At 36.4% G+C, this 24,774-nt stretch overlaps 1 protein-coding gene across 3 annotated transcripts in view; it reads right to left on the bottom strand.

The window, feature by feature from the left end:
* Positions 1–24,774, bottom strand: part of LOC131032293 (thioredoxin reductase NTRC) — a 220,249-nt gene that overhangs the window by 104,822 nt on the left and 90,653 nt on the right. For all 3 annotated transcript variants that reach the window (XM_057963225.2, XM_057963226.2, XM_057963227.2), the window contains exon 6: positions 2,291–2,398. In XM_057963225.2, the coding sequence (XP_057819208.1) occupies positions 2,291–2,398 (108 nt within the window). The remainder of the gene's footprint in view (positions 1–2,290; positions 2,399–24,774) is intronic.

Here is a 24,774-nt window from a genome sequence, read left to right as displayed (position 1 = left end):
ACAGTATTTAGTAGAGAATATTAGGTAAATACTGTATTTAGTGGAAGCCTTTAGAAATATTCAATAGAGTATTTTAAATACTTAAGCATGATATTTACTTAATAAATACTATCAACAATATGCAAAAGAGTATTTTACTTCTAGCATTTAAATTAATTATAATGTTATACTATTAAAGTGCAAAAGACCTCAGAGAAATGTTCCTCAATACAAAAAATACTGGCATCTAGCAGATTAAAATGAGATTATACCCGTATGCTTTACAAAAACAGCCAATATCTTATTAAATAATCCAAACATTTTAATTAGACCAGATGCACACATATACACTGCTATTTATATTGTAGAAAGACCAAACTCAACATAATATATTTAAAACCATTCTTCTAAAAGCAAAGATTCATACATTTTCTGGTTAATGAATATCAGAAGAATCTAAATATTTCTGCTAATGCTATTTACATCATCCTCGATTATCAACATCTCCACATACAGAACTTTACAATCCACATTATTTGTCCATCCTTGCATTCCAAGCCATAGATTTGTTAACACATGACTACATTGTTTCCCTAAAACACACTCATTTTCTAAGAACCATCAGCACATCCCAGAAATAAAAGCTATATTTACCACCACACATTATGTGAGCTCAATAGTTCCAATATATAGAAATAAATGAGCCAACCTCAGGTAAATATCCCTAGGAGCAAGATACAGGTTCCCTGCATCTTTTGTGTTTAGTAGAGATGGGTACACACACACACACACAAAATATCCCCAAGATGCTGAAGCCAGCCCAAGGCTCATCCCAAGTCCAGGACATCCTAAAGACATCCATGATCCGACCAACAACCCATGCTAAGGAAGACAAGTTAAAAAATACAAAAAATCTGTTTGTAACTACTAAAGAAGGACCCCATCTACCATATCTAATGGGATTTTTACACTACAGGGCCCTCTTTCTGTTCCCATTGAGTCATTGACTCTTTCCAGATTTCTTCATTCAAGAGAACAGTCGGAAAATAGTAATTTTTTGCAAATTTGTAACAAAGAAGCCAAATTGTCACAAAAAGATGAGCACCTTAGCAGCCAAGAAACGTAATCCCAGGAGCTTTCTGGAAACAACTGAAGAGTGGATAATAAATTCATTGCTTGAGTACATATTTCTTCTCTCAGGTTTAAAGTGTTTTTTCATCTTCTGAACTATAAAACTTTAGAACCGCTATGGCAATCAAAAGATATATTCAGTCAAACAAGACTGGTGGTGAAAATCAAGGGTAGTCATATAAGAGCGTAACAGTGGGAGAGAATGAACTCCCAGTTGCCTTTCTGCAATTTTGGCTGGATTTGTGTAAGGCTCTTAAAACCTCAAAAAACTCCTACTACGATAGCCCAAATGGATTGGACTAATTAGAATTGACATGTAACATTTGTTTTCAAACATTGATGGGAAGTTATTCGGCATTTCTGCCTACTGATTAAGTATATGCAACAAAGTAACTCTTGACCAAAATCTAAATTTCTTAGATTCTAAATAGCGCATGAATTTAAGGCCATGTTTTCTAGCCAAAATGTCTAATTACAGCCTAAACAAAAGGAAGAAAGAGGGACAGTGTTGAGGGTGGTGGCTTTAGGGAAGCTCAACCTGTACAATCCTCCTTGTGGAAGGAAGACTGCAGCAGGTATCTAACAGCAACTTTATGGTATGCATCAACTTTAAGATACAATTAAGTAATTGCTCAAACACTTTCCATATTGATCAGATCCTTTAACACACTGCCTCATCCTCTAATTGTCAGTACTTGACTTCATAATAATGGATTCATTGATTTATGCAAACTCCATTGCCTGCAATGTCTCTAAGATCCCTAAATCTCATTTTTACTTGACATGTAATGTTACTTGACATCATAATAATGGACTCTTCGACTCATGCAAACCTTATTGTCTAGAAATGAACTGGTTACAAACAAAAAACTAAAGCAAATAAATGCATTCAAGAAAGAGTTTTCTGGTTAGTTTAGTCTCAATTAACAAAAAAATATTTATAGTAAATATCTACAAAAACATACTTTGAACAAGCATGGAAATTAAACGAAAATCAAATTCAATATTCAAGCAAACAAGACAAATCTGTAATGCTAAGAGGTTTTCAGGCTCACTGATATTATCTTAAGATCATACTTTATTATATAAAAACAGAAAAATGGATAGAGATTTAACAACACGATATGGATGTATAAAAAAGAAAAATCTGGCTACACCATATATGAAGCACAACTAGTACCTGATGGAATTCAACAAGAAGATTATTCTTCACAAGATAACGCTCCGCAGACAGTGCTGCCATACAGCCTGATCCAGCTGCTGTTACTGCCTGTCTCCATTCAGGGTCCTGAAGGAGCATTTAAGAGTATGAGATGTCAATGCAAAAGTATAGTAAATACCAATGATAAAATATGAATAAATGCATGAATACACCATCCAAAATTAATAAATCAATTTACTAACCCCTCAGACAAATAACTAATAAACCTATCAGACATTTTGAATTATTAGGGATTTTACAAGTTTGCAGTTTTCATTTTATATTTCAAGCTCTAATATATGTAATGTCCCTACTATTTAGAGATCATTATCCTGCAAAACAGATTGTAAGAACATAACAAACATATATATATATATATATATATAAAGAATCTAAATTGCAATTCTAACTTTAATGCTTAATTAACATAATCATAATTTATACGAATACCATACAAGGTATGTCCTTAGGCAGCCATGAAGCTCGCCTTCTTGGAACCCCTTGGTTCCAAGATGTCCTTAGGTGGCCGTGAAGCTCGCCCTCTTGGAACCCCTTGGTTCCAAGCCCTCCAGGAAATCGAAGATGAGTTTGAATCCTGTCTTGGGTGTAACCTCTTACACCCAAGCCCTCCAAGGAAGACCCTTGTCAATTCCTAGCCTTGGGTGATGCCTTCATCACCCAAGTCCTCAGAGGGGATCGGCCCGACCTTTGAGTCCTGTCTTGGGTATAACCTCTTACACCCAAGCCAGCCAAGGAAGACCCCTGCCTTTCCTTTTGTCTCAAATGATGCCTCCATCATCCAAGTCCTCAAGGGAATTGACCAGATCCTTCTCTTCTTGGTTGAGTTTTAGTCAACCAAGCCATACATTTGCATAATATTTTCAGTTTATAAACTATCCCTCGTGTTAACATGCATTCTCAATGTATTCTTTAATTACCATATATATCAATATGATTTTCCATCTTTTACATATGCATTACATTTCTTAAGATACCTTGTATTCATAATCCTTCTTAATATGCAAACATATGCATACAACATTTAACAAGATTATATCTTTTCCTATTTTTAACGACTGGTGAATATTATACATTAAGATGTGGATAAATATTCACTAGACTACCATTAATATCACCTATCAATGAGCCTTACCCTTTACCCATTACCCATTATTAACTAATATTAATTAATATTAATGAACTTTTATTATTAACACCACCTATTAATATTAATAATAATGATCTTCCATATACTATACCTATTATTTAATATAGGGAGGAATTTTGTTCCTTACCTCGCAGTCTGCTCACCTTTACCCTCTCCCTGCAGTCCGCTCCTCTTCCCTTTCCTCCGCAGTCCACTCTCCTCCTTTTCTCCCTTCCTCCTGCCCTCCTTCCTTCCCCTTTAAACCCCGTGAAGGGATGTGCCCCTCCACGGTGTACTATGGACTGTAGTTGGAAAGCTCACCAAGTACTCAATGAGCACTCACAGGTATTTTTACAAAACAGGTACTCAGAGTAAACCTGACTCATGGATCAAAGGAGCTAAGTTTTCAGCAAGTTGTGGTAGCAAAATTAAGTGAATCTATGCTTGCAAGTCACTAAACATGGAATCAGTAACCAAACATGGCAAAAAATTTGCCATAAACAATGAAAAATGCAGTTTTCTAGAATTTGAGTTTCTTATGTGAATTGGAGTGAAAATGCATAATTTTTTGCCTTTTTAAAAAATATGAAAATGGTGTGCACCACAAAGGTTTGTGTGGTTTCATTTGGGCTTGGTGGCAGGGGTGGAACCCGTCTAGGAGTGCTGCCCCTAAACTGCCACAACTGGTGCTGCCCCTCAACCCCACTAGGAGCATTTCCCACAAACCCCTGCCAAACTCATTTGCTCCATTTTGTAGTTGTAATTTCCAAGATTTATTTTTAAGTTGCCCAATTCTCTCAAGTATTTGCCGAGTTTTTGCCAAGTCGGAAGTTTTTGGTTTCCTAAGTCCAAATCAAGGCCAAGTTTACAAGCTATGTTATGGACAAAAACATAACGATAAGACAAGAGCCCTACAAAACCAAAAATGATTCTGCTTCTGGCAAAGGTGACAATGCCTATGTTTGAATTGGATCTATGGTGGAAGGTTGTTAATAATTTTTAGCACAAATGTAGCCTATGCATCTGCTTGATTTCATATGAACTTTCTCCAATCTTGGTAGCGGACTGCCTTCTACTGATCACATACTATAGTTTTAAGTTTTAACTTTAGCACTCGGAAAAGAAGTTTTCACCAAGGTGGGCTTCCCATTCCTTCAAACTTATTTGCAAAAGGTGAATGAATTGGTGAGCAAAAGCCATGTTGCAAGTACAAGGCTAGAAGTTCTCTGATTCTATTGAATATATTAGTGCTACATGTTTGTACTTATTATTTTTGCACTTTTGGATCTTTTGAAATATTTAAAAAAATCCATCTAAGTAAAAAACAAAACAAAAATTTTGTTGTAAGGACAATTAATGATGTACTTTGTATTAAAATATTGTAATGTTTCTTTAATGGTCATCTTAGTTAGTTTAGATTGTTTCTAAATTTGTCTTCAATTAATGATCGTTTCATTAAGAAACATCGTCATTGTAAATCTATTTAAGGAGCCTTCATCTCCCTTGTATAATAAATCGATTTAGCATAACATGGTATCAAAGTGGGTCGATGGGGTTTCATAAATTTGGCGAATTTTTTAAAAGAAAAATTTGTAGCCTCCTATTTTTGGCAAATTTTATTTTTGTTTTTATAACCAAATTCGTGAAGGTCATTTTAAGTATCGAAAGTTTTCTGGGCATTTTTAGGGGTTCTGTTTCTGCAAGTTCGCGGACCTATTATTCCTGCACAGAGGATTTCTGGGCAATTTTTCTGTTTGAAGGGTTTTTGCATCTAATGAGTTAGCATTCGAGGCTGATCTTTCGCGGCCTCCTGATTCCTCTTGCACACCTCTTCTATTCTGTTTGTGCGTAGTTTCTCAATGGGATTCCTAGTGCCTCCCGCATGTAAGGGTTCTTCTGCAATGACAACGGGTCATGCTTGTTCTGCGTGATTTTGGCAACACAACTAGTTTTTGCCGCATTTTTTTTTCACGTGATTTTTTTGTGTTTGCGAAGGGTCTCAAATTTTCAGTGCGTTTTCTAGGTTTGTTACTGTTTCCGCGTGGGTGTCGAGTTCATGAGTTTTCAGCCCTGTTGTGACGTTTTCACACCGCCAAATTGCAAATGGGGACCCCCTTTTTCTTCTTTTTAGGGTTGTGTCTTAGCATCTTAGGGTTTGTCTCCGGTCTCTAAGTCTCAAAAATGAGTCAAGTTTTATGAAATTTGGAGGAGTCATCAGAATCAAAAAGTGAAGGAACAATCGAAAGAAAATTTAATGCTACAGATGGTCTCAGATGGGGCGAAGGAGTAAAATTGCAATTTCTCGGGGTCAATTCTAACAACTTGCTTTTTTTTAGGAAATTTGCTTTTTTCTAAATTTAGAAAAAAAAAAATTTAGCATTTTGTGGCCAATCCAGAACCTGCTTTTTCGGCCTGTTTTTTCCTAAAAATAGAAAGTTGATTTTTTTTAAGTTGCTTTTTGCTTTTTTGAATTTTTCGAGATTTTGGATGGTTTCAAGTTCAGAACAAACCCTAAGACAAACCAAGTATGAAATAACTTTCGAATCCAAAGGATAATTTCTAAAAAGCTGATTGAATATCACAAGAAATTGACTAGGTCTGGAACTTGGTTCAAGAAAAAATCCTAAATTCCTTGGAAAAATTCCTTGTTTCCTTGGAAAAAATTTCTGAATTCCATGAAAAATTCCTTGTTTCCTTAAAAAAATTCCTTGTTTCCTCAAAAGAATTCCAAGTTTCCATGGAAAACTTCCTTGAGCACAAGCAAGACTTCAAGTCCGCCCTAGCTAGGTGGAAAAACTCCCTAAACCAATGATCAAATCCACACTACCATGTAAAGTCAACTCAAAATCAATGTCAAATCTGTTGAGAGGGCTGGCATTTTGAAAGGAAGAAAGCAGAAATAAAGCTAAGTGTTGGGGACAAGGTAGGGACACATTGAAGATTTCCTATAGCACATATGAAGTCCGCCTCATGCTAAGGAAAATATTCCAAACCCCATGTCAAGTCCACCATACCTTGTGGAAAATTCCTTATCAGCATATGAAGTCTGCCCTAGGACCTTGGTGGCATTCCTTAAGCCTTGGCAAGGTCCCCCCTTGGCTGGAAAAGAAGGAAAAGCAATTAAAACAAAAAAGATGCGCTAAAGGTGAAAATGAGTTTGAACTTGAATGAATAAAGCAAGGTAACAAAGCAAACAATCCACCTAGCTTGAGGATGAGGTGGATTAAAGCAAAAAAGAAACAACACGTGCAGTTCATCCAATTCAAGAGGAGTTCAAATTTTTGAACTTGGCAAAGTCAACATAAAGATGCAAAAGAAATTTGCCTAGGATGGAAGTGGAAAGATGGATGAGGTGGATTTAAAAACAAAAAACCAAAAACTCATCCCATGTAAAAATTTGCCTAGAGAAAGGGATTAAAATGATTGGATAGCAAAGTCAAATAAAGCAAGAATTTGCCCAAGTTTGGAAATAAAATAATTAAAGCAAGGTGAAGTTCAAGAAAGGCTTGTAGAAGGAAGTGAAATTACCAATAATTTTTAAATCAAAAAAAAAAAACAGAAGGGAAGTTCGGTTTGGAGAGCAAAGCATGACCACATGCATTCAAATTAAAACTCATTAAAACACAAAAAAAAAAAGGCAAGAAGAGTTTGAATTCCCTATAAACATAGGCATTGGCAAACTCATAATTCACAAGTTCCATCTCACACTTAGGAATTCGAACTCTTCTAAGAGTCTCTTCCAAATTTTGAGGTAGATTTTTCAGAGTGAAATTGCAGGTGCAAGATAATTTTAAGGAAGAAATCAGGCATTTGAAGGCAAATTGGAAGCAGCTATTTTGAAGAATTCCTTCAAGATTTTCAGGTTCATAAACTTTTCTAAGGAATATTTTCAGGATTTCAATTATTCAAAGTTCATTCTCTCAGTCTGAATTTCTATTTCTTAGACTTGCACATGGATTTCCTTCACAAGTTCTTTGAATTCCATTAGGGAACCATGTTGCTTTTTGTGCTTTTTCAATTTTGCGGGTAGAAATTTCATAAATCAGACTTAGTTTCACAATTTCCAGAATTTTCCAAGTCTGATTTTAGTTTTCTGAATTTCTCTAACTCTGATTTTCGTTTTTCTAGACTGGATTAAGTCTGATTTCATGAGTTTAATTTTGAAAAATTAAGGTTATTCTTCAAAATTCCTTAAATGAATATCAAACTCCCTTGTTCTAACTTAGGAATTTTTTCATAATTTTCAGGAGATGGATGTCAACTCAAGAAGGGATATCCAGAAAGTTGCAGATGAACGACAACATTCACGTTTCAAGGTGAAATCCAAGGATGAAAGGAACAAAGAAGAAGGACTTACACTTCATCAAGGCATTCAAGAAGATTAAGTAATGAAAGGCTCTACATCGACCTTGGGTTTCTTTTGGAAATCCAAAATTAAAAGAAAGAACTTTTCAATATGGAGGATTGTTCAAGAAGCACAAGATCAAAGCAAAGATGAGGATTAGTCCAAACATAAAGAAAACTTCAGAATGATAGTGAACAAAAAAGATTCCAAACCAAGGAGCGATAAATTCAATGAAGAAAATGTTCTAATCATCCCAAATTTCCTTCAGAAATCCAAAAGTAAGATATCAACACTTCTTCATGATGGAGAATCAAATATGCAAAGCAAGCTAAGGTGGCAACCTAGTCATCAATCAACCAATCCAAGGGTTCCAAGTCAGACATGTCCAAGTGCAATGAACCAAACTCAACAAGTGGAAGATATTAAATCACTCCTATTTTCTCATTGGTCATCCAAAATATTGTAATTTTCTCATTGGCCAAAAGGAGTTTTTTTGCAATTAACCATAGTTAGGGTTTTATATGTTAATCTTGGCCATTGATCTCGCATCAATCCAAGCCATTGCTTTGCAATGGGGTACCTATATAAACCCTCCTCTCATTTGTAAAGGTAGAGATTTCTGAGAAATTGTTGTAGTGATACTTCTTAAGTGCTAAGGCATATTCATTGTTCAATTGTTGGTGAAGCTTGTCTACTTTTGCAAGTTAGCATGGTTTCTAGGCTTTCCAATCTCCATAGAATAGATTTCATTTCAAGTTGTTAAATTGAATGAAGGATTTGATAGAATTGCTCAATGTGGAATAATGTGTTCATACTATTGATAATTGGATGATTTTCAGTTATCGTGCAAAAAGCCTGAACCAAAAACAAAAACTTAACTTCTATTGCTTTATTCATTGTTCAAGATGTTGGTAAATGAGTAACATGAAAATATTTTGATTTTCTTCAAAGATTGCACCATTCTTGTGTAGTTGTTGAATTTGGCGAAGCAAAGATAGGTTTTAGATTCCACGTTTGCAATTTTAGTCTTTGGAGTTCATGGGATTAAATTAGTGTTAAAATAAGTTTCTTAAACCCTCATCCTTTTGCCTTTTTTTCCAAGTCTGGATAGAAGTAGGATTGAAAAAGCTCATTGAAAATTATTTCCAAAAATAAAAGAAAGTTAAATGTGTCAGCAATCGGCAAAATCCTTTGATTGAATCACTCCTCGAACAATTACGTAAGTCCCCCTTGAGATTACCAGCAAATCACAATGAACCAACTGAGACTATCCGCATAAATCTGGAGCCTTGGAGCCATCTTTGTGATCACACAATCAAACTATTTAGCACACAGAAGATTTTGATCAAGAGAGAATAGGATATCTCTAGGTATTTTATTCTAAGTTGCACGTGCATAAAAAACGCACCAACAAGCCCCCGACTTGCAAACAAATCGCGATTTTCTAAAGGTTTTTCTATGTTTTTTTTGAGTCATTTTTTCTGCTTCTGCCTACACCCTTTGTCTTCAGCAACCCGTGGTTAGGGTTTCTGCTATTTTTTGGTGATCTTAGACACGAGTGAGCTAGGGTTTCGAGTTTTGCTGCAAATGTTTTTCACGATTTTTGAACAATATCATTTATGGGTTTTATAATTTTTGTTCTTAAAAAATTATTTCTGGGTTTCAATAATTTTTTCCAAAAAAAGAAATCATTGGATGGGTTTTATAATTTATCCTTAAAAATTATTTCTAGGTTTTAATAATTTTTTCCCCAAAAAAAATCATTGGAGAGGGTTTTACGATTTTTTCCTTTAAAAAAATATTTTTGGGTTTTGTACAATTTTTTCCACAAATATTGTTTTGTACAGGGATTTTACCATTTTTCCTCAAAAACTAAGTTTTGTATGCTGATCCGTGTCTCGGATTTTGTACTCTGGTTTTGATCAATTTTTCTTCTCAAAAATCATGTCTGTTTTTTTTTATTTTCTCCTGAAAAATTGTTTTTGGGTTTTATAATTTTTTTCTAAAAAAATTACTATAAGGTTTGGCAATTTTTTCCACAAAAATCGTGGTTTCTTGCAGCTGCTTTGGATTGCACCTAGAGTTACTAGGGCAATGGTTTGCTAATTTTTTCCACAAAATCATGGCTGTTTTTTTAAAGCAGTTCGGGTTTGGCGATTTTCTACTCAAAATCGTAGTTCCGATTCGAGAAGTTGTTCCAGGGAGGGATAGTTTTGTTGGAACAAACTCAATTTGTTTTGATTTTTTGAATCGTTTCCAAAATTTTTGCAGAATCAAGGAGGGTCTCAGCCGCAGGTTTATTTTGTAGAGCGTTCTGAAGAGAAAGGGGCAGCTTTCTCTATTATGCATTCATGAGCAAAAGGGGGCATCCTTCTATGCATTTGTGACCAAAAGACCTGCAGATTATGTCTTCTGTAGGGTAGTTAAAACGATGACCATTAAGGGAGGTTATTAAAATATTGTAGTGTCTCTTTAATGGTCATCTTAGTTAGTTTAGATTGTTTCTAAACTCGTTTTTAGTTAACGATTGTTTCATTAAGAAACATCTGTTAGACATTTCAAATAACCGGAAGACAACTGAAGGGGGGGGGTGAATCGGTTGTCACAAATTACCGAAAGCATTAGCAATTAAAACTTTAATACCAGAACCCAAAACAATAATACCGGAATAGCAATTAATCCAATTAAGCATGAACAATAATCACAGAATGAAAGCCATCCACACAACACCAAGATTTGTATGTGGAAAACCCAGTAAAGGGAAAAACCATGGTAGGAAGCCTACCCACAGTCAAATAATACTTCTGCAATAAGTATGTGAATTACAATGAAGGGGTTTGCACTTGCAGGAAGGCCAATAGCCTAGAGCACACTACTCATCACAAAAGGAGCCTCACTGACTACATATAAATCCAGACTACAATCCGAAGAAGTGTTGAATTGCAAAAGATAGCATCTCCTATGCCTGAGTACAGTTCTGGTTAAGCTCAATACCGAAGGACTAAATCCTCTTACATAAACCCAATTCAATCTCCAATGATCGACCAACTCCTCTGCTTGAATGATATTACATTATTCGCACATTACATTCCTTGACCATGACCTCTTACATTAACCATGATGATCTACAATGAAATCTTACATTTATTTATAAAAACCCTAGACCATAAACAATCAGGTCGACCACCAGATAATAAACCAATTACATAATTACAAACCATGTCAGCCTTAGACCAAACAAATAATATCAACACATAAGACATCCTGGAAATACATCAATAGGTCCTATCCATACATTACATTAAAGCCGGTCCATAACCTAGATCAACCGGGACCAAGTATAGGTCCACACGCCACAGCAATGATCTCCAACCACCAAGTCTTGAACATGATCACCAACAACATCCTGGAACTCCATCAGAAGCTGCACCAACACTACTTATGCAATTCATCAAAGATATTCATCAAAAGCTCTACTGGTGAAACCCTTGCCAGAACCAAAAACCAATCTTATAAGCAAGCAGGATAGAATCCAATCACCAAACCAAAACCAATTGACCAAATATAAGTATAAGTATCATGAACAAGCCAATTCCATCACCAGATTATACCAGAGCCTGCCGGATCATGCCGGATCCCAGTTAACCAAAAACCACTCATCCTACCAGGACCAAAAGGGTGTCGGTAAAGCATCCAAACAGCTAGTGTTGACATCAACGACAAAACATCAATGCAACACATAATCAATTCCACCAAGTGGCCAACAAAATCGTCTTTGTAAATCTATGTAAGGAGCCCTCATTTCCTTTGTTTAATACATCAATTTACTGTAACACTTAAAATATAAAAGTTAGGGTGGAAATAGGAATTCGATTCCTTAGAACCAGTAAAAGCCAAATGATTGGATGAATATCAAGATCGGGGAACACTCTTCTTTACACAGCTAATGAAAGCTCAGCTACTTCTCAATCGCTTCCATTTCTGCAGTAGACAGAATGCATTTGAGTTTTATTTGTGTAATTGTTGGTGATTTTCTGCTATTTTCCACAATACTAGTTTGTTTAATGTAATGTCCCTTTCCGCCTAGCTCAATAATATATACCATTGCCAGCCTATTTTATTCCCATAGGCTAAGGCATAGAATAATAAAGGGAATAAATTAATAATTAATAAAGGGTGGCCTTCAAATTTTAAGTTTATAGGATATTCCTAATTAATTATAACTAGGGGACCACTTCATTAATAAGCCAAGTGGCTAAGCTTTTTGGGTGATTTAATTATTATATGCCTAAGTCAAGACTTTAATGAAAAGGGCGACTTATTTATCTTGAGCAGCTTATTATCATCTCTTTGTATTTAATTACCCATCAATAAATTGGAGCGCCTACTATAAGATATGGTGAGAAATATCAAATATTAAAATGGTTTGCATCGCCTTGATGTGAGAAAGACTTTATAAGGGAAATCAATATTGGAGGCTCAATTATTCACGACTTCATTTTATTATTTCTCTTTCTACTCTGAGCCTCAATCCTTGAAGAAAATCAACCGGACGAAACCCCTAGAGGTTGGATGTTTTGGACGACACCTAAGGACACTTGTTGATGGATTCATTGCTGGTTGGGTGAAATCGCAGCACTCTTATTGCAGCCTCAGATACACAAGAACTCGCAGACAATTTGTCATTTAGCTGGGTGATCATTTGGAAATCTGAATTTGTAATGTCCCTTTTATCGACTAGAATGGGTATGCAGGGAATATCACTCGAATCTCTCTTCCGAAAATATGAACTCTATCACCCGCAGGGCTGGATCGATAATGCTATCTCTGATTTATAATGGAAACCTGCAGGCAATGTTATGATATCTGATTTATTAATGATATTATGCACCGGCAGAGTATTCTCTTAGAAGTTACTAGTGTTGTGACTAGTTATCAATGAACACTTGCGTTTTAATGGGTGGTGTATCTACTTTACAATCTGGACTGAGTGATTCCTTGGATGCCGTCACTGATATATGTTGTCCTGCATCAGTAAAGCTAATTAGGCATGGGTTATAATCTGACTAATTCCCCCGGTGGATAAGAAGGAGTGAGGTGATCAAAATAAGGGAGACCCACAAAATGTGGTCCAAATTATTATAGATAGTGTTGGAGCGGACCCAACCAGGGGTCGTGACTGCTGAGGGAGGAGGCGAGTGGTGGTGACTATTGGAGTCACCGCTCCCTGGTCTACCCGTATCTCCTTTCGGGGGCCTTAGTCTACACGCACCGTATTCCATACAATGCGATCGTTGGGTGCAATACGCCCTTGTAATATAGTCAAGGTTTAGCGTTGATTTATAAGGTACTGATACATTATAAGAAATTCGTATTGTATATTAATATTGGTTCTATTTATGGTATCGTATTAATAATAATTATAATGTATTTTGACAATTTATGTTATATTTTATATTTATTAAATAGCACGTTATATGGTAAGTGTAATATATTCAATATATCTATTTTATGTTTTAATAGTGTTTTATGGTAAAACTTCTTTAATAGTTAATATAATATTAATAATTGAAATATGAGCGTTACATTAAAATAAAACAATAAGTCATCTCAGATTAGGTTACAATAATGGTAGGAATTAATTACAACCAACGTGGGGTTATTAATCTTAATTAATATCATTAATGATTATTTCCTCCTTAACATATCTTTGATGACCGCTGCCTTATTGCATTATAATTGTTTGATAGTTATTATATAAATAATAATAAATAGCAATCATATATAACAATAATAATAAATAATAATCATAACAAATAATAAACATTAATAATCATATATTAGAGGAAAATCGTGAAGTCTCATAAATGAGACGATTTTCCAATATTATTAAATGTTAATTAATAAATGTTTTAATTATCGCATTTATTTAATCCAATGTCCAAAGAGGGGTTATGACATTTAATTTGCAAGCTTCCAATCTTCTTTTCGTCATGTCCCCTTTTTTGAAATTATGGAGATAACTAAATATTTAATTTGTGTTCTCAAAAAAAAAATTATATGAAAAGATGACTAATATTAATCGTTCAAGAAAGAAAATTGTCATTAACTAATTAAATAAGTTGCCAAAAAGTAAAAATTAAAAAGATAACTTAATACTTAATTATTTTTAAAAAGGCATTTTAAGTGATTATTTTAACTATTGCTAGAGCCATGTTGGAAAAAATCATGTTTAAAAAGATTGTTTATTTTATAACTTCGAGAAATATTTGTCAAAAAAGAAATATAAATTATTTCTTTCCTCAGAATAAAGTTATAAACAAGATAAGTGTTTCTGAAAAGCCTCTACATACTTTTTGAAGCAATCACATTTTTCAAGAATGAACATACATTCATCTTCTTCATTTCCAGAGGATGAAAACCCTCTAAATTTTTATAGCTTTGTTTCATTAGAACCCTCCTAAATTTCAATGCAATTCTATACAGCTATGGACAATGCCCTTTGACAAACAATGAATTCCAAGTTTCCAGTTTTAGTGGTATTGAGGTTAATGATTTTCAGTTTTGGAGTGGATTCAGAGTTTAGTTTCAGCTTCAAGTTATTGTTTTTAGTGTGGGTCTCAGATTTGAAGTTCTTTGCAGTTAAAAACTTTAGGTAAAATGATGATATTTTCCCAGCATTTTGTGTGAAGTTTGTAATTAGTACGGGCCATACCAGAAAAAATCTTCACCATAGTAATTACAGTTTCATGTGCTAGCCATACCCCTTGTCCAATCAGGCCACACCTTGTTAGAGTTTATCATAAAATTTCTCCAAGTTTTTAATTGCTGGCTGATAAATTTGTTGTTACACTGTGAAGCCAGCCACTCATTCCTTTGCAGACACTACACCTGCAATTATAGTTAGATTTCTATTGATTGAAAGTTGGCTACTAGGTGACTAAAATTAGTTGGTAACCTAACTCTATCAAAATCCTTCTGGAACCATTCATGCAAAGAGGTTTTAAACATTTATGAGAAGAATTATGTGAGTCATTGAAGTCACTATTGATACTTTTTTAAGTGAACAGCACCTTGTTTTTAGAAGCAAATCAAAGCCATCATGGAGCCACACCAAATGTTAATCCTGGGTGCGCTTTCTAAGAACTGATCACTGTTTAATGGACATTACATAATATTTACCCAGCCTAGTGATCTTGTTCAATACTTCGGTGTTTTCTTATTCATCTAACTCTGATTGCAGCCTTTCTGAAGCTAGTATTTGGGCCTGTACTGTTCATCATGGCCCATATGAATCTACTGTCCAAACCATTCAGTAATTAGTAGCAAATTATGTTAATTTTTGTCTGGTCCGCATCTCACAGCAGCTTTCAAACAACATATACCTTGTTTAGCAATCAAGAACGGAGTAATGGTGACCTTATCAGTTATTTATGGAGGTTGATCCTTCCTGTTGGTGTGTTTTTTTATGCACGCGCAACTCAAAATAAAATACCCAAAGATATCCTATTCTCTCTTGATCAAAATCTTCTATGTGCTAAACAGACTGGCTGTGTGATCACAAAGTCGACTCCAAGGTACCAAATTCATGTGGATAGTCTCAGTTGGTTCATTGTGATATGCTAGTAATCTCAAAGGGGACTTAAGTAATTGTTCGAGGAGTGAATCAATCAAAGGATTTTGCTAATTGTCGATGCTTGTAACTTTCTTCTTTTTTGGAATGATTTTGCAATAAGTTATGTTCAATCCTACTTCTACTAAGACTTGGAAAAAAGGGCAAAAGGAAAGGTTTAGGAAGATAATTCTAATCCTAAGCTAATCCTATGAACTCTGGAGACGGAAATTACAAAAGTGGAATTCAAAACCAATTCTTGCTTTCGCCAAATTCAACAACTACACAAGAACGGTGCAATCTTCTAAGGAAATCAAAAGATTTTCATATCACCCATATTCACCAACATTTTGAACAATGAATATAGCAATAGAAGTTAAGTTTTCATTTATTGGTTCAAGCTAACTTTGCACAATAATTGAAAATCATCCAATTATCAAAAGTATGAACACATCCGTTCCACATTAAGCAATTCTATCAAATCCTTCATTCAATCTATCAATTTGAAAATGAAATCTATTCTATGGAGAGCCAAGAAACCATGCTAACTTGCAAAAGTAGACAAAATTCACCAACAATTAAACAATGAATTATGTCTTAGCACTTAAGAAGTATTATTACAACAATTTCTCAGAGAATCTCTCCCATTACAAGTGAGAGGAGGGTTTATATAGGCACCCCATTACAAAGCAACAGCCCAAATTGATCCAAGATCAACGGCCAAGATTAATAGATAAAACCCTAATTAGAGTTATTTGCAAAAAACCTCTTTCTAGCCAATGAGAAAATTACAACACTTCGGATAACCAATGAGAAAATAGGAGCCACTTGTTGAGTCTGGTTCATTGCACTTGGACATGTCTGACTTGGAACTCTTGGATTGGTTGATTGATGACTGGGATGCCACCTTAGCTTGTCTTGGCAAAGCAGAATTTGGTTTATTTGGAATACGTCCATTAGAGCACTATCTATTGATATCACTACCCTTAGGAGTGGATTTAGATCCTTCTAACCCTTTCCCCTTTAAATTTCAGATCATTCCCGTTCAATTCGTTCAAAGCAGAAGCATCATAGAATTGCTATATCTAATGATGAAGTTCCCGCCACAGCAAAGAAGTGAAAGAATGATTCAAATGTAAGTCCCCTTGGATTACCAACAAACATCAAAGCCAAACGAGTCTATATCCATGGTAAAGTAGGTAGTACGCAGTTGGAACCTTGGAGTCAATGTATGATCTTTTTGCAATCTTAGCATACATTTGATTTTGATCAAGAGAGGATAAGGTGACCATTGGGAAACTTTATTCTGAGTTGGTGTGGTCACAAAACGCACGTCGACAGAATGCAATAGAAGAATTTTCCAAGAGAAAGTGGAATCCTTAAACTGAATCTATGGGAGAATTGAAAATTGATGAGTGTTGCTACAACTCAGATTGATCCGTCAAAGGTTATTTATAGTCAAGAGCTAAGTCACCAGGTTCGGCCGAATTTCATCCTTGAAGTTTGAAATTCGCCGAACTTCTAAAATAAAAAAAAATTAATTTTTTTTTTTTTTAATTTTTGGCCTTCTTCTTCTGTTAATATTTTTTAAACGCATCTTTAGTCTGTCGTGAGTTGCGGCCTGCAGGAGAAGTAGTCGCGGACCTGTGATAGTCGCAGCCTGCAGTAGTTTTGCCCGTCGTTCGTGCCCTAGCATGTTTCCTATGGTTTATATTTTATAAATATGTCATCTTTTTGTAACGATTTCAAATCTATTTATCAATATTAAACTATTTAGGCAATTTTATAGTTATATTACATATATTTATTAAAACAATTTAAAAATTACATATGGCGAACTTAATTCGAATTTTATAAATTTCGAATTTTTCCCTCATCGAACTTCATTCAAATTTCAAAGTTGTCGAACTTCGAATTCGAATTCGAACCCGGTGACTTAGGTCAAGAGGACAGCTTGATTCACAGTTTGGTGTTTTGGTTAATCCGGTTTCAAAGGACAATTCAAATGTAGAGTTGAGTAAGCCCAAGGATGGATTGATAAAATTTAATTTTGAAGGGGCGTCAAAGGGTAACTTGGGAGTCTTAGGGACTGGCTTTGTGGCGAGAGACTAGAATGGTAATATTATCACTCTAGGAGCAAAAAAGTTGTTAGAGGGAACAAATAATGAGGTAGAGGCACAGGCGGCTTTGTTGGCAGTAAAAATGCCGATAAAATTAGATGTTTCCAAGTTGCATTTAAGGAGACTCTATGATAATCATAAACACAGTGATAAAAGGAGAGGCAATGTCATGGAAATTGAATAAATATATTAAATTAATAAAATTAATTCTTTTAATGAATTCAAAGTTTCACATGTCTTGAGAGGCGGTAATACTATAGTGGACACTATCAAAATTTGCAGTGTCATTTATTGATGAGATTTCAAGTGAGCTATGGGAGGATTTTCGATATGTAAACCTCAACCCTTGAGTAGGATCATATGTCGCCATCTACAATCCCCATGATGGAATCTGATGGATTATTAATGTGACAGGTTGGCTGAGCTATAAATGAATTGAGGAGGTGGCGCTCTCTTCTTATTGAGTAATGTTGTTGTGACAAGCAAGCCAAATGAAAGGACAAGTGGCAAGGGTCTCAAAAACATGGAAGCAAATTTTACCCTTATCACTCCCAAATAGCAATTGTCATTTTTGAGCAAGGTGATGGAGAAGAGAATGTGGAATTTATTCAAGTTTGATGATCCCATTTTTCAGCAAATTATGGATATCCTTCTTGGCGAAGAGTTTGACTATAGAGCACCAACACCGTAACAATATTGATACTGTTTCAATGGTATTGGTGTGGGGACTTGAACTTGGGACGAAAGAAAAGGTGGAGTGGGTGATCCAAAAGTGTGTAACGGAGGAATGGATGTATGGCATGAGGTCTTTGATGGTGATGGCGCAACCTAGAGTTGGATTTATGGCAAGCAGAGGAGATTGGATACAGGTTCAAGAGCTCACTCCGCCTATGCATCCATTTATAAGCTGGAGTGCAATCTCAAATAAGGAAGAGAAACGAACAGAAGCGTACATAGGCTGGGAGGATTTGAAGGACTTTCTAAGGGAGAAAGAAATGGAGCGAAACAAGACTGATGCAAAGGCGATGAAGCAAGGCAACAAGCAACCAAAATTTGATCTGAGAGACTTGTTGATGTGTTTTTTAAGCACATGCAAACACAAAATAAAATGCCATAAGTATCTTATCCTCTCTTGAACAAAATCTTTTGGATGCTGAAGATTTGCTTAAGGTTCATCCAATAAAGACTCCAAGGTTCTGAATGTAGGATCTCTACGTGTGGATAAGACTAGTTGGTCGTTGTAATTACTGTTTCATCAAAGGGCATTTATGATTCGAAAAGACTCAACAATTGATTAGCACATGGTATGCAGTAAGGATTTTCCTTGATACTACTAAATGATTTTCAAAAAAAGGCAAAAGGTGAGGGTTTAGAGGGAATTCTAAACTACTCTAGCATGAATGGATGAAGAAACGATATAAGTGAAACTCAACTAGTTATAGCATTCCCATACATGAACAACTTTGCTAGAACTCATGCAATCTTCTAGGGATGTTTTAAGGTTTTCAAATCACTGTCAACCATAGACACCCTCAATTGAATGAATATCAAAGGTTTAACAATAATCAAGCTTAAACACTTTTAAATGCTCCAGTTGACCACACAAGGCTCGCTTACAATCGGCAAGGAAGCTAATGGTATGGATAACGAGCTTCACAATGTATCAAATACAGCATTCCACCACCATGAAATCTAATACTAAAATTATTCATCAAAAGATTAGCTTAAGAAGATAGAAGAACCATGTAACGAGCTTCAAGAATTGAGTAAAAACACCATAACTTCAATGTTTCATTAATCCAATGACCAAATAACAACAATTCTTCAAGTCTAACTCTTGCTATTATTGCTCTCTCACTATTCACTATTACTATCAATTGTTAACTATTAACCGCTCTTATTCCTATTCTCCTTATTAACCCTTTACAAATGAAATGAGTGGAGCTTATATAGAGCTTCCAAATACAATGAAAGGCCGAGATCGAATGGAGATCAAGGGCCAAGATTTTGCCACCTAAACCCTAATTAGGACTTGACATAAATGAAAACCCTATTTGGATAATCATTACCATGAATCAACCAATGAGAGAATAACACGTGCTAACACGAAAATCGAGGAAGCATCCTCCAATAGGAACGCGACATGCCAAATGAAATCATAACAAACTTTCTTCTAGAATTTTATTTCCTTTCTCTTTCTTCTTCTTGGCATATTCGATGAATCTGGACGTCATGCTATCAATTTCAGAAATAGGAATCTCAGGTAGATTCTTCATACGCTCCTCTAGGTGAACTACCCCACCAAAGGTTGTAAGAAGTGAGACCTCCCATCCATGCTCAAGTTCTTTTGTTTTATCGATATGAAACATAGTAGTATGCATAAGATCCAACTATTTTTCTGTGATCGGTCCATCTTCTCCTTGAAAGATAACCTTTATCCTTTTTTCTAATTCTTGAATGTCCACATCCGCTTCAATTTCCATTCTTTGGTCAAGAATGATACACATTACCTCAATGATCTTATCATGAATAGGATGGACGGTATCTTCCACTTGGTTACATCTATTACTCACATCTTCAAAAAGGAGTTTCTTTATTTGAAGCAAGGTTGACCACTGTAAAAGATTAGGAGTTGATTCCTTCCTAATTATCCCTTCTTGTGCCAGCACCTGTCTAGGTGCCTTATTGTTTGCAAAACAGGAATGGTGATGTCCTTAGTATAAACGAAGGCATCAACTATCATCATGAGGTTATGAATTATCTCAAGAACTCAAATGACTCTTCCAAGTATTTTCATCATATTCCTTACAAACTCATTAGCCGTTGTGAAAGATTTGTTGATCCAAGCCTCTAGAAGTTGTGCTGAATTTCTCATTTTCTCCATGTGATCAACTGACTCGATAGAAAGCAAAGGAGGTGGTGTGGTTGCTGGAATTTGATGTCTCAAAGACTACTAAAACTGCTGAATATAGCTCCTCCATGCACGTACCTCTTTCTCCAATCTTTTGTTCTTTTCTATTTCGGCTCTTAGCTTCTCATTTACTACTTTTACAAATTCAGTGGTTTCCTCCATGGCTTGCTCGGAAGTGAGTGGACCCCAGTCGAATGTCTCCAAATCATACTCCTCTGCCAAGATCTCATCTTCATACTTATCTGCAGCGGGAGTGGCAATCTCTATCCTTCTAGAACCTGTATCATCCCTTATTATCTTAGACATCTTTGGAGCTTTCCTTTTCTCAATGACCTCTTGAGATGCATTTAAAAGACTATCTAAATCAAATGCTTGTTCTTCTTCTCCTTCTATCACTTCTTTGGTAAGCCTTTCCTTAAGCCATTCAGGAATGCAGGATCTTCCTTCTCTTACTTGTACTTCTTCAGGTGGAGGTTCATTTCTAGGAGGAGAGGTTACTTCATTATTATCCTCTTGTTCTTCATCATCACAAATCTGAATATGAAAGGCTGGGTGTGATGAATCTTGAGACATTCTTCCTTGCTCTTGCTTGTCATTCCTGTCATTCTGTATTGTTGACTCTATTCATTCATCTACTTCGTGGCCTACATCTTCATTTCTTCTTTGATCTTCACCTTGATCTTCTTTCTCATGTCTAGAAGAAACGCTAGGAGTTTGATCAAGATTTGTCTTTTGCATCTTCTTTGAAGTTTCCTTCTTTCCTTGTTCATTCTTTCTCTTTGATCCTTTTGAGTGTGAAGTATACTCACTCACACTCACCCTTTCCTCTTCTTCCATCCTTGTCTCTAAGTTGAAAGTCATGGTCACATCTTTGCTCCTTCAACTTTTGATGTTGAATATCTACCCATCTTCGTGTGCAAGCTAAAATAGGATCCATCAATTCCCTCAAATCCGTGACTTCCTGTTCATCCCAATTGATCTTTATTCCTTTGTCGACTTTCTCATAGGTAGATTGGATGTATCGACCACTATCTTGTGCTTGGTCAGCCACTCTATATATCTTGCATTTTTTGATTAGGTCAAGAGGCATCTGAGAGTGCATCTTCTTTCTTATCTCAGAATCATCTTGTGCATTCATCCAAAAGTCTTCAACTTGAGACACATGCCCGTACTTTCTTCCAGCCATCTCTTTAACATTACCATGGGGATCAAAATTTTCTCTAGAAGCAAATGGTGTAGATAAATAGAGAGATAGTTCTGGCTCGACACCTTCTGCTACTTGAAATGAAGGACAGACTTCTATTGAATTTCCAAGTGAAATGGAATTAGTGATGACAGCTCCATGTTTGTACCTTAAGGATTTAGTACATGCTAACAATTGTTGTTTGCAACTAGGGTTATGTATGGGTTCGGATTGCCTTAAGGCAACATCCGAACCCCTTTAGGTCTGGTCCCTATCCTAGGGTAACGTGACCCTAACATATGCCCAACCCAATATCCACGTTATGCTAAATACACGCCACCCAATATATTGGCACCAAAACTCAAGGAGGCCGACTTGCAATTAAGGATTAAAGATGTGTATAAATAAGAGACATTTTGCAAGTCAATACACACCAATCCATTCTGCAAGCAAATGTGAAAACAGCTCTGCTAATAAGGTGCGATTTCATAAGGGAGAAAGCGAATTCATCCAGACTTGTGCGAATTTGTTCAAGAGGACATGGGTGGTGTTGTACAAACTTGGAGAACTTAGAAAGAGCAGATCTGCTATACAAAAGGATCAGATCTGACAGAGAAGCTAAGTATTGTATTTGTACATTTAAGAGGAGAATATATAATCTTACCTGTGGGTCTTTCATGCTGGGTTTTTCCTCTTTGGAGGTTTTCCCAGGGTATGTGTGTTTGTCTACTGATTACTTACTTTCTGATTTTACTGAATGTTAACTTATTTGTGACAAATCTAATCACAATCTAGGGCATAAATAAAAGATATAAGTCTGATTAACAAACCTAGGGTATAAAATTACATGGTATCAGAGCTAAGGTTTCACTAACATCTGATTTTTAGCAAATCAATTGTTGCATATAGCTACTGTTTGTTTTCAGATTAAAATGTTAGGTTTGAAGGCTGAACATAGACTTGAGGGAGCCATTGATTTTGCTGCTTGGAAAGTCCGTATTCTGTTGATCCTTGAAGAGAATGATCTACTGAAATTTGTAGAAGAAGAAAGTTTGTCTCCTCCAGAAGATTCTGAAGAGCTGAAACAGTTCAAGAAAGATTCCCTCAAGGCTAGAAGAATCATAATTGAGTCTGTCAAGAATCATCTTGTCACTGTCATATCAAAGTTCGTATCTGCTAGGGAAATGATCAAACACTTGGAAGGGATGTATGAGGTCAACAACCTCAGCAGGGCTCTTGCTCTAAGACAGCAACTTCTTCACATGAAAATGAAAGAAGACGACTCAATCATAGCCTACTTGAAGATTAATGAACTAAAGGACAAGCTAAGCACTCTTGATTGCCAAATCTCGGATAAACATCTTGTTATGATTGCATTAAATGGTCTACCTGATGAATGGGAACCATTCATTCGTAGTATTGGTGGAAGAGCCGATTGTCCCAACTTTGAACGTCTTCAATCTAATTGCATTGAAGAGGAATCTCGAATTGAGGTAAGAGGAAAACTCAAGAACTCTCACAAAGATAATCATGTTCTCTTGGCTAAATTTAGGAAAGGTGGACATTGGAAGAAAGAAAAGAGAAGCAAAGATTTTAGATCCTCATCCTATGATCCAAGGAAAAAGTCAAGAGATTCCTCTCACATTCGTTGCTTCAGATGTGATAAGTATGATCACTATGCCAGAGATTGTCAGAATGACCCAAAGGAAAAGGAAGCCAACTTAAATGAAGTTGTCGAACAAAGTGAAGATTATCTTCTTATCTCTGCTCTATCCAGCAATGTTCCTACGGACAGCAATACGTGGATACTTGATAGTGGTGTCTCCAGACACATCTCAAGATTTCGTGAGCATCTCTCAGATCTGATTGAAAAAGACACCAACCTTCACGTAGTAATCGGTGATGATGCTCGATACTCGGTAAAAGGTTCTGGCACTACCTCCTTAAATCTAGATTCTGGTATTTCCTTACAACTCTGTGATATTCTCTTTGTACCTGGTATTAAACGAAATCTGATTTCCATTTCTACCTTAGAAGATAAGGGGTTGCAAATAGCATTTTCTGAAGGGAAAGTACTCGCTTGGCCTAAGAAATCTAATTTCAAATCTGCTCGTAGTATTGGAAATAGATGTGATAGTTTATATAAGCTTGCAGCTAACCCAATCCAAGCTCTCATTCATGAGACCCCTGAATCATGCGAACTATGGCATAGAAGATTGGGTCACTTACACTTCCAAGCTCCTCCCACTCTCAGTAAAATGCAGTGTTCCACGGGCGTTGGGGACGGGGGGACGGGGGGGACGCGTTTCCGAGACGGGGGGACCAAGGGCCTAAGTTTGGGGACGGCGGGGGGGGACGGCGGCGGGGGGGGTGGCGGGGTGGTGGTGCTGATATAGTTATACATATACATATAGTACTTGAAAAACTAGTTTTGAAAAGATGTATGACAGTATTACAGAGTAAGAATTACATTTCAAATGAGACTATAGGAAATTTGAAATACTAAATCTAAATACCAAGATTTCTAAGTTGTGTTGTTATATGGAGCCTAATCAGACTCGGAGGTTAGATTTTCCCTACTTCTATCGGCGCAGTTTCCCCCTATATTTTTCAACGGGGGTTTGGGGGCAGCGCCCCCAAGTTGGGGTCAAGGGGCAGCGCCCCGCGGGGCCAAAAATACTTTTATTATTATCTAAAGGCGTCGGGTGTTATTTTTCTATCAGCCGACGTCCAATTAGAGTTACCCCTTAACCCTCAAAAAACTTAAAAAGTCACCTTTTTTTTAAATTTTAATTTTAAACATTGCATATACGAGGGGCGACAGGAGACGTCTGGGCGTCTCCCCGTCCTTGGAGAGATGTCTGCACGTCTCTTGAAGGAAGGGAGACGCCCATACGTCCCCCAAGGAGACGTGGAGGCGTCTCCATGTCTCTCTGGGAGACGCCCAGACGTCTCCCAAGGAGACGTCTCCACATCTCCCTAGGAGACGCGGGGACGTCTCCGCGTCCCGGCGGCGCTTGCGTGGCGATGGCGGGACGGCGGGGGACGTCACGTCCCCGTCCCCCTGTCCCCGAGACGTTTCTGACGGGGGACGCGCCCAAAAAGTGGGGGGACACATCCCCGTGGAACACTGGTAAAATGGTTA

Source organism: Cryptomeria japonica, chromosome 8 (genome assembly GCF_030272615.1).
Source record: "Cryptomeria japonica chromosome 8, Sugi_1.0, whole genome shotgun sequence".
Classification (NCBI taxonomy): Eukaryota; Viridiplantae; Streptophyta; class Pinopsida; order Cupressales; family Cupressaceae; genus Cryptomeria; species Cryptomeria japonica.
This window is presented reverse-complemented; position numbering and strand designations above follow the sequence as displayed.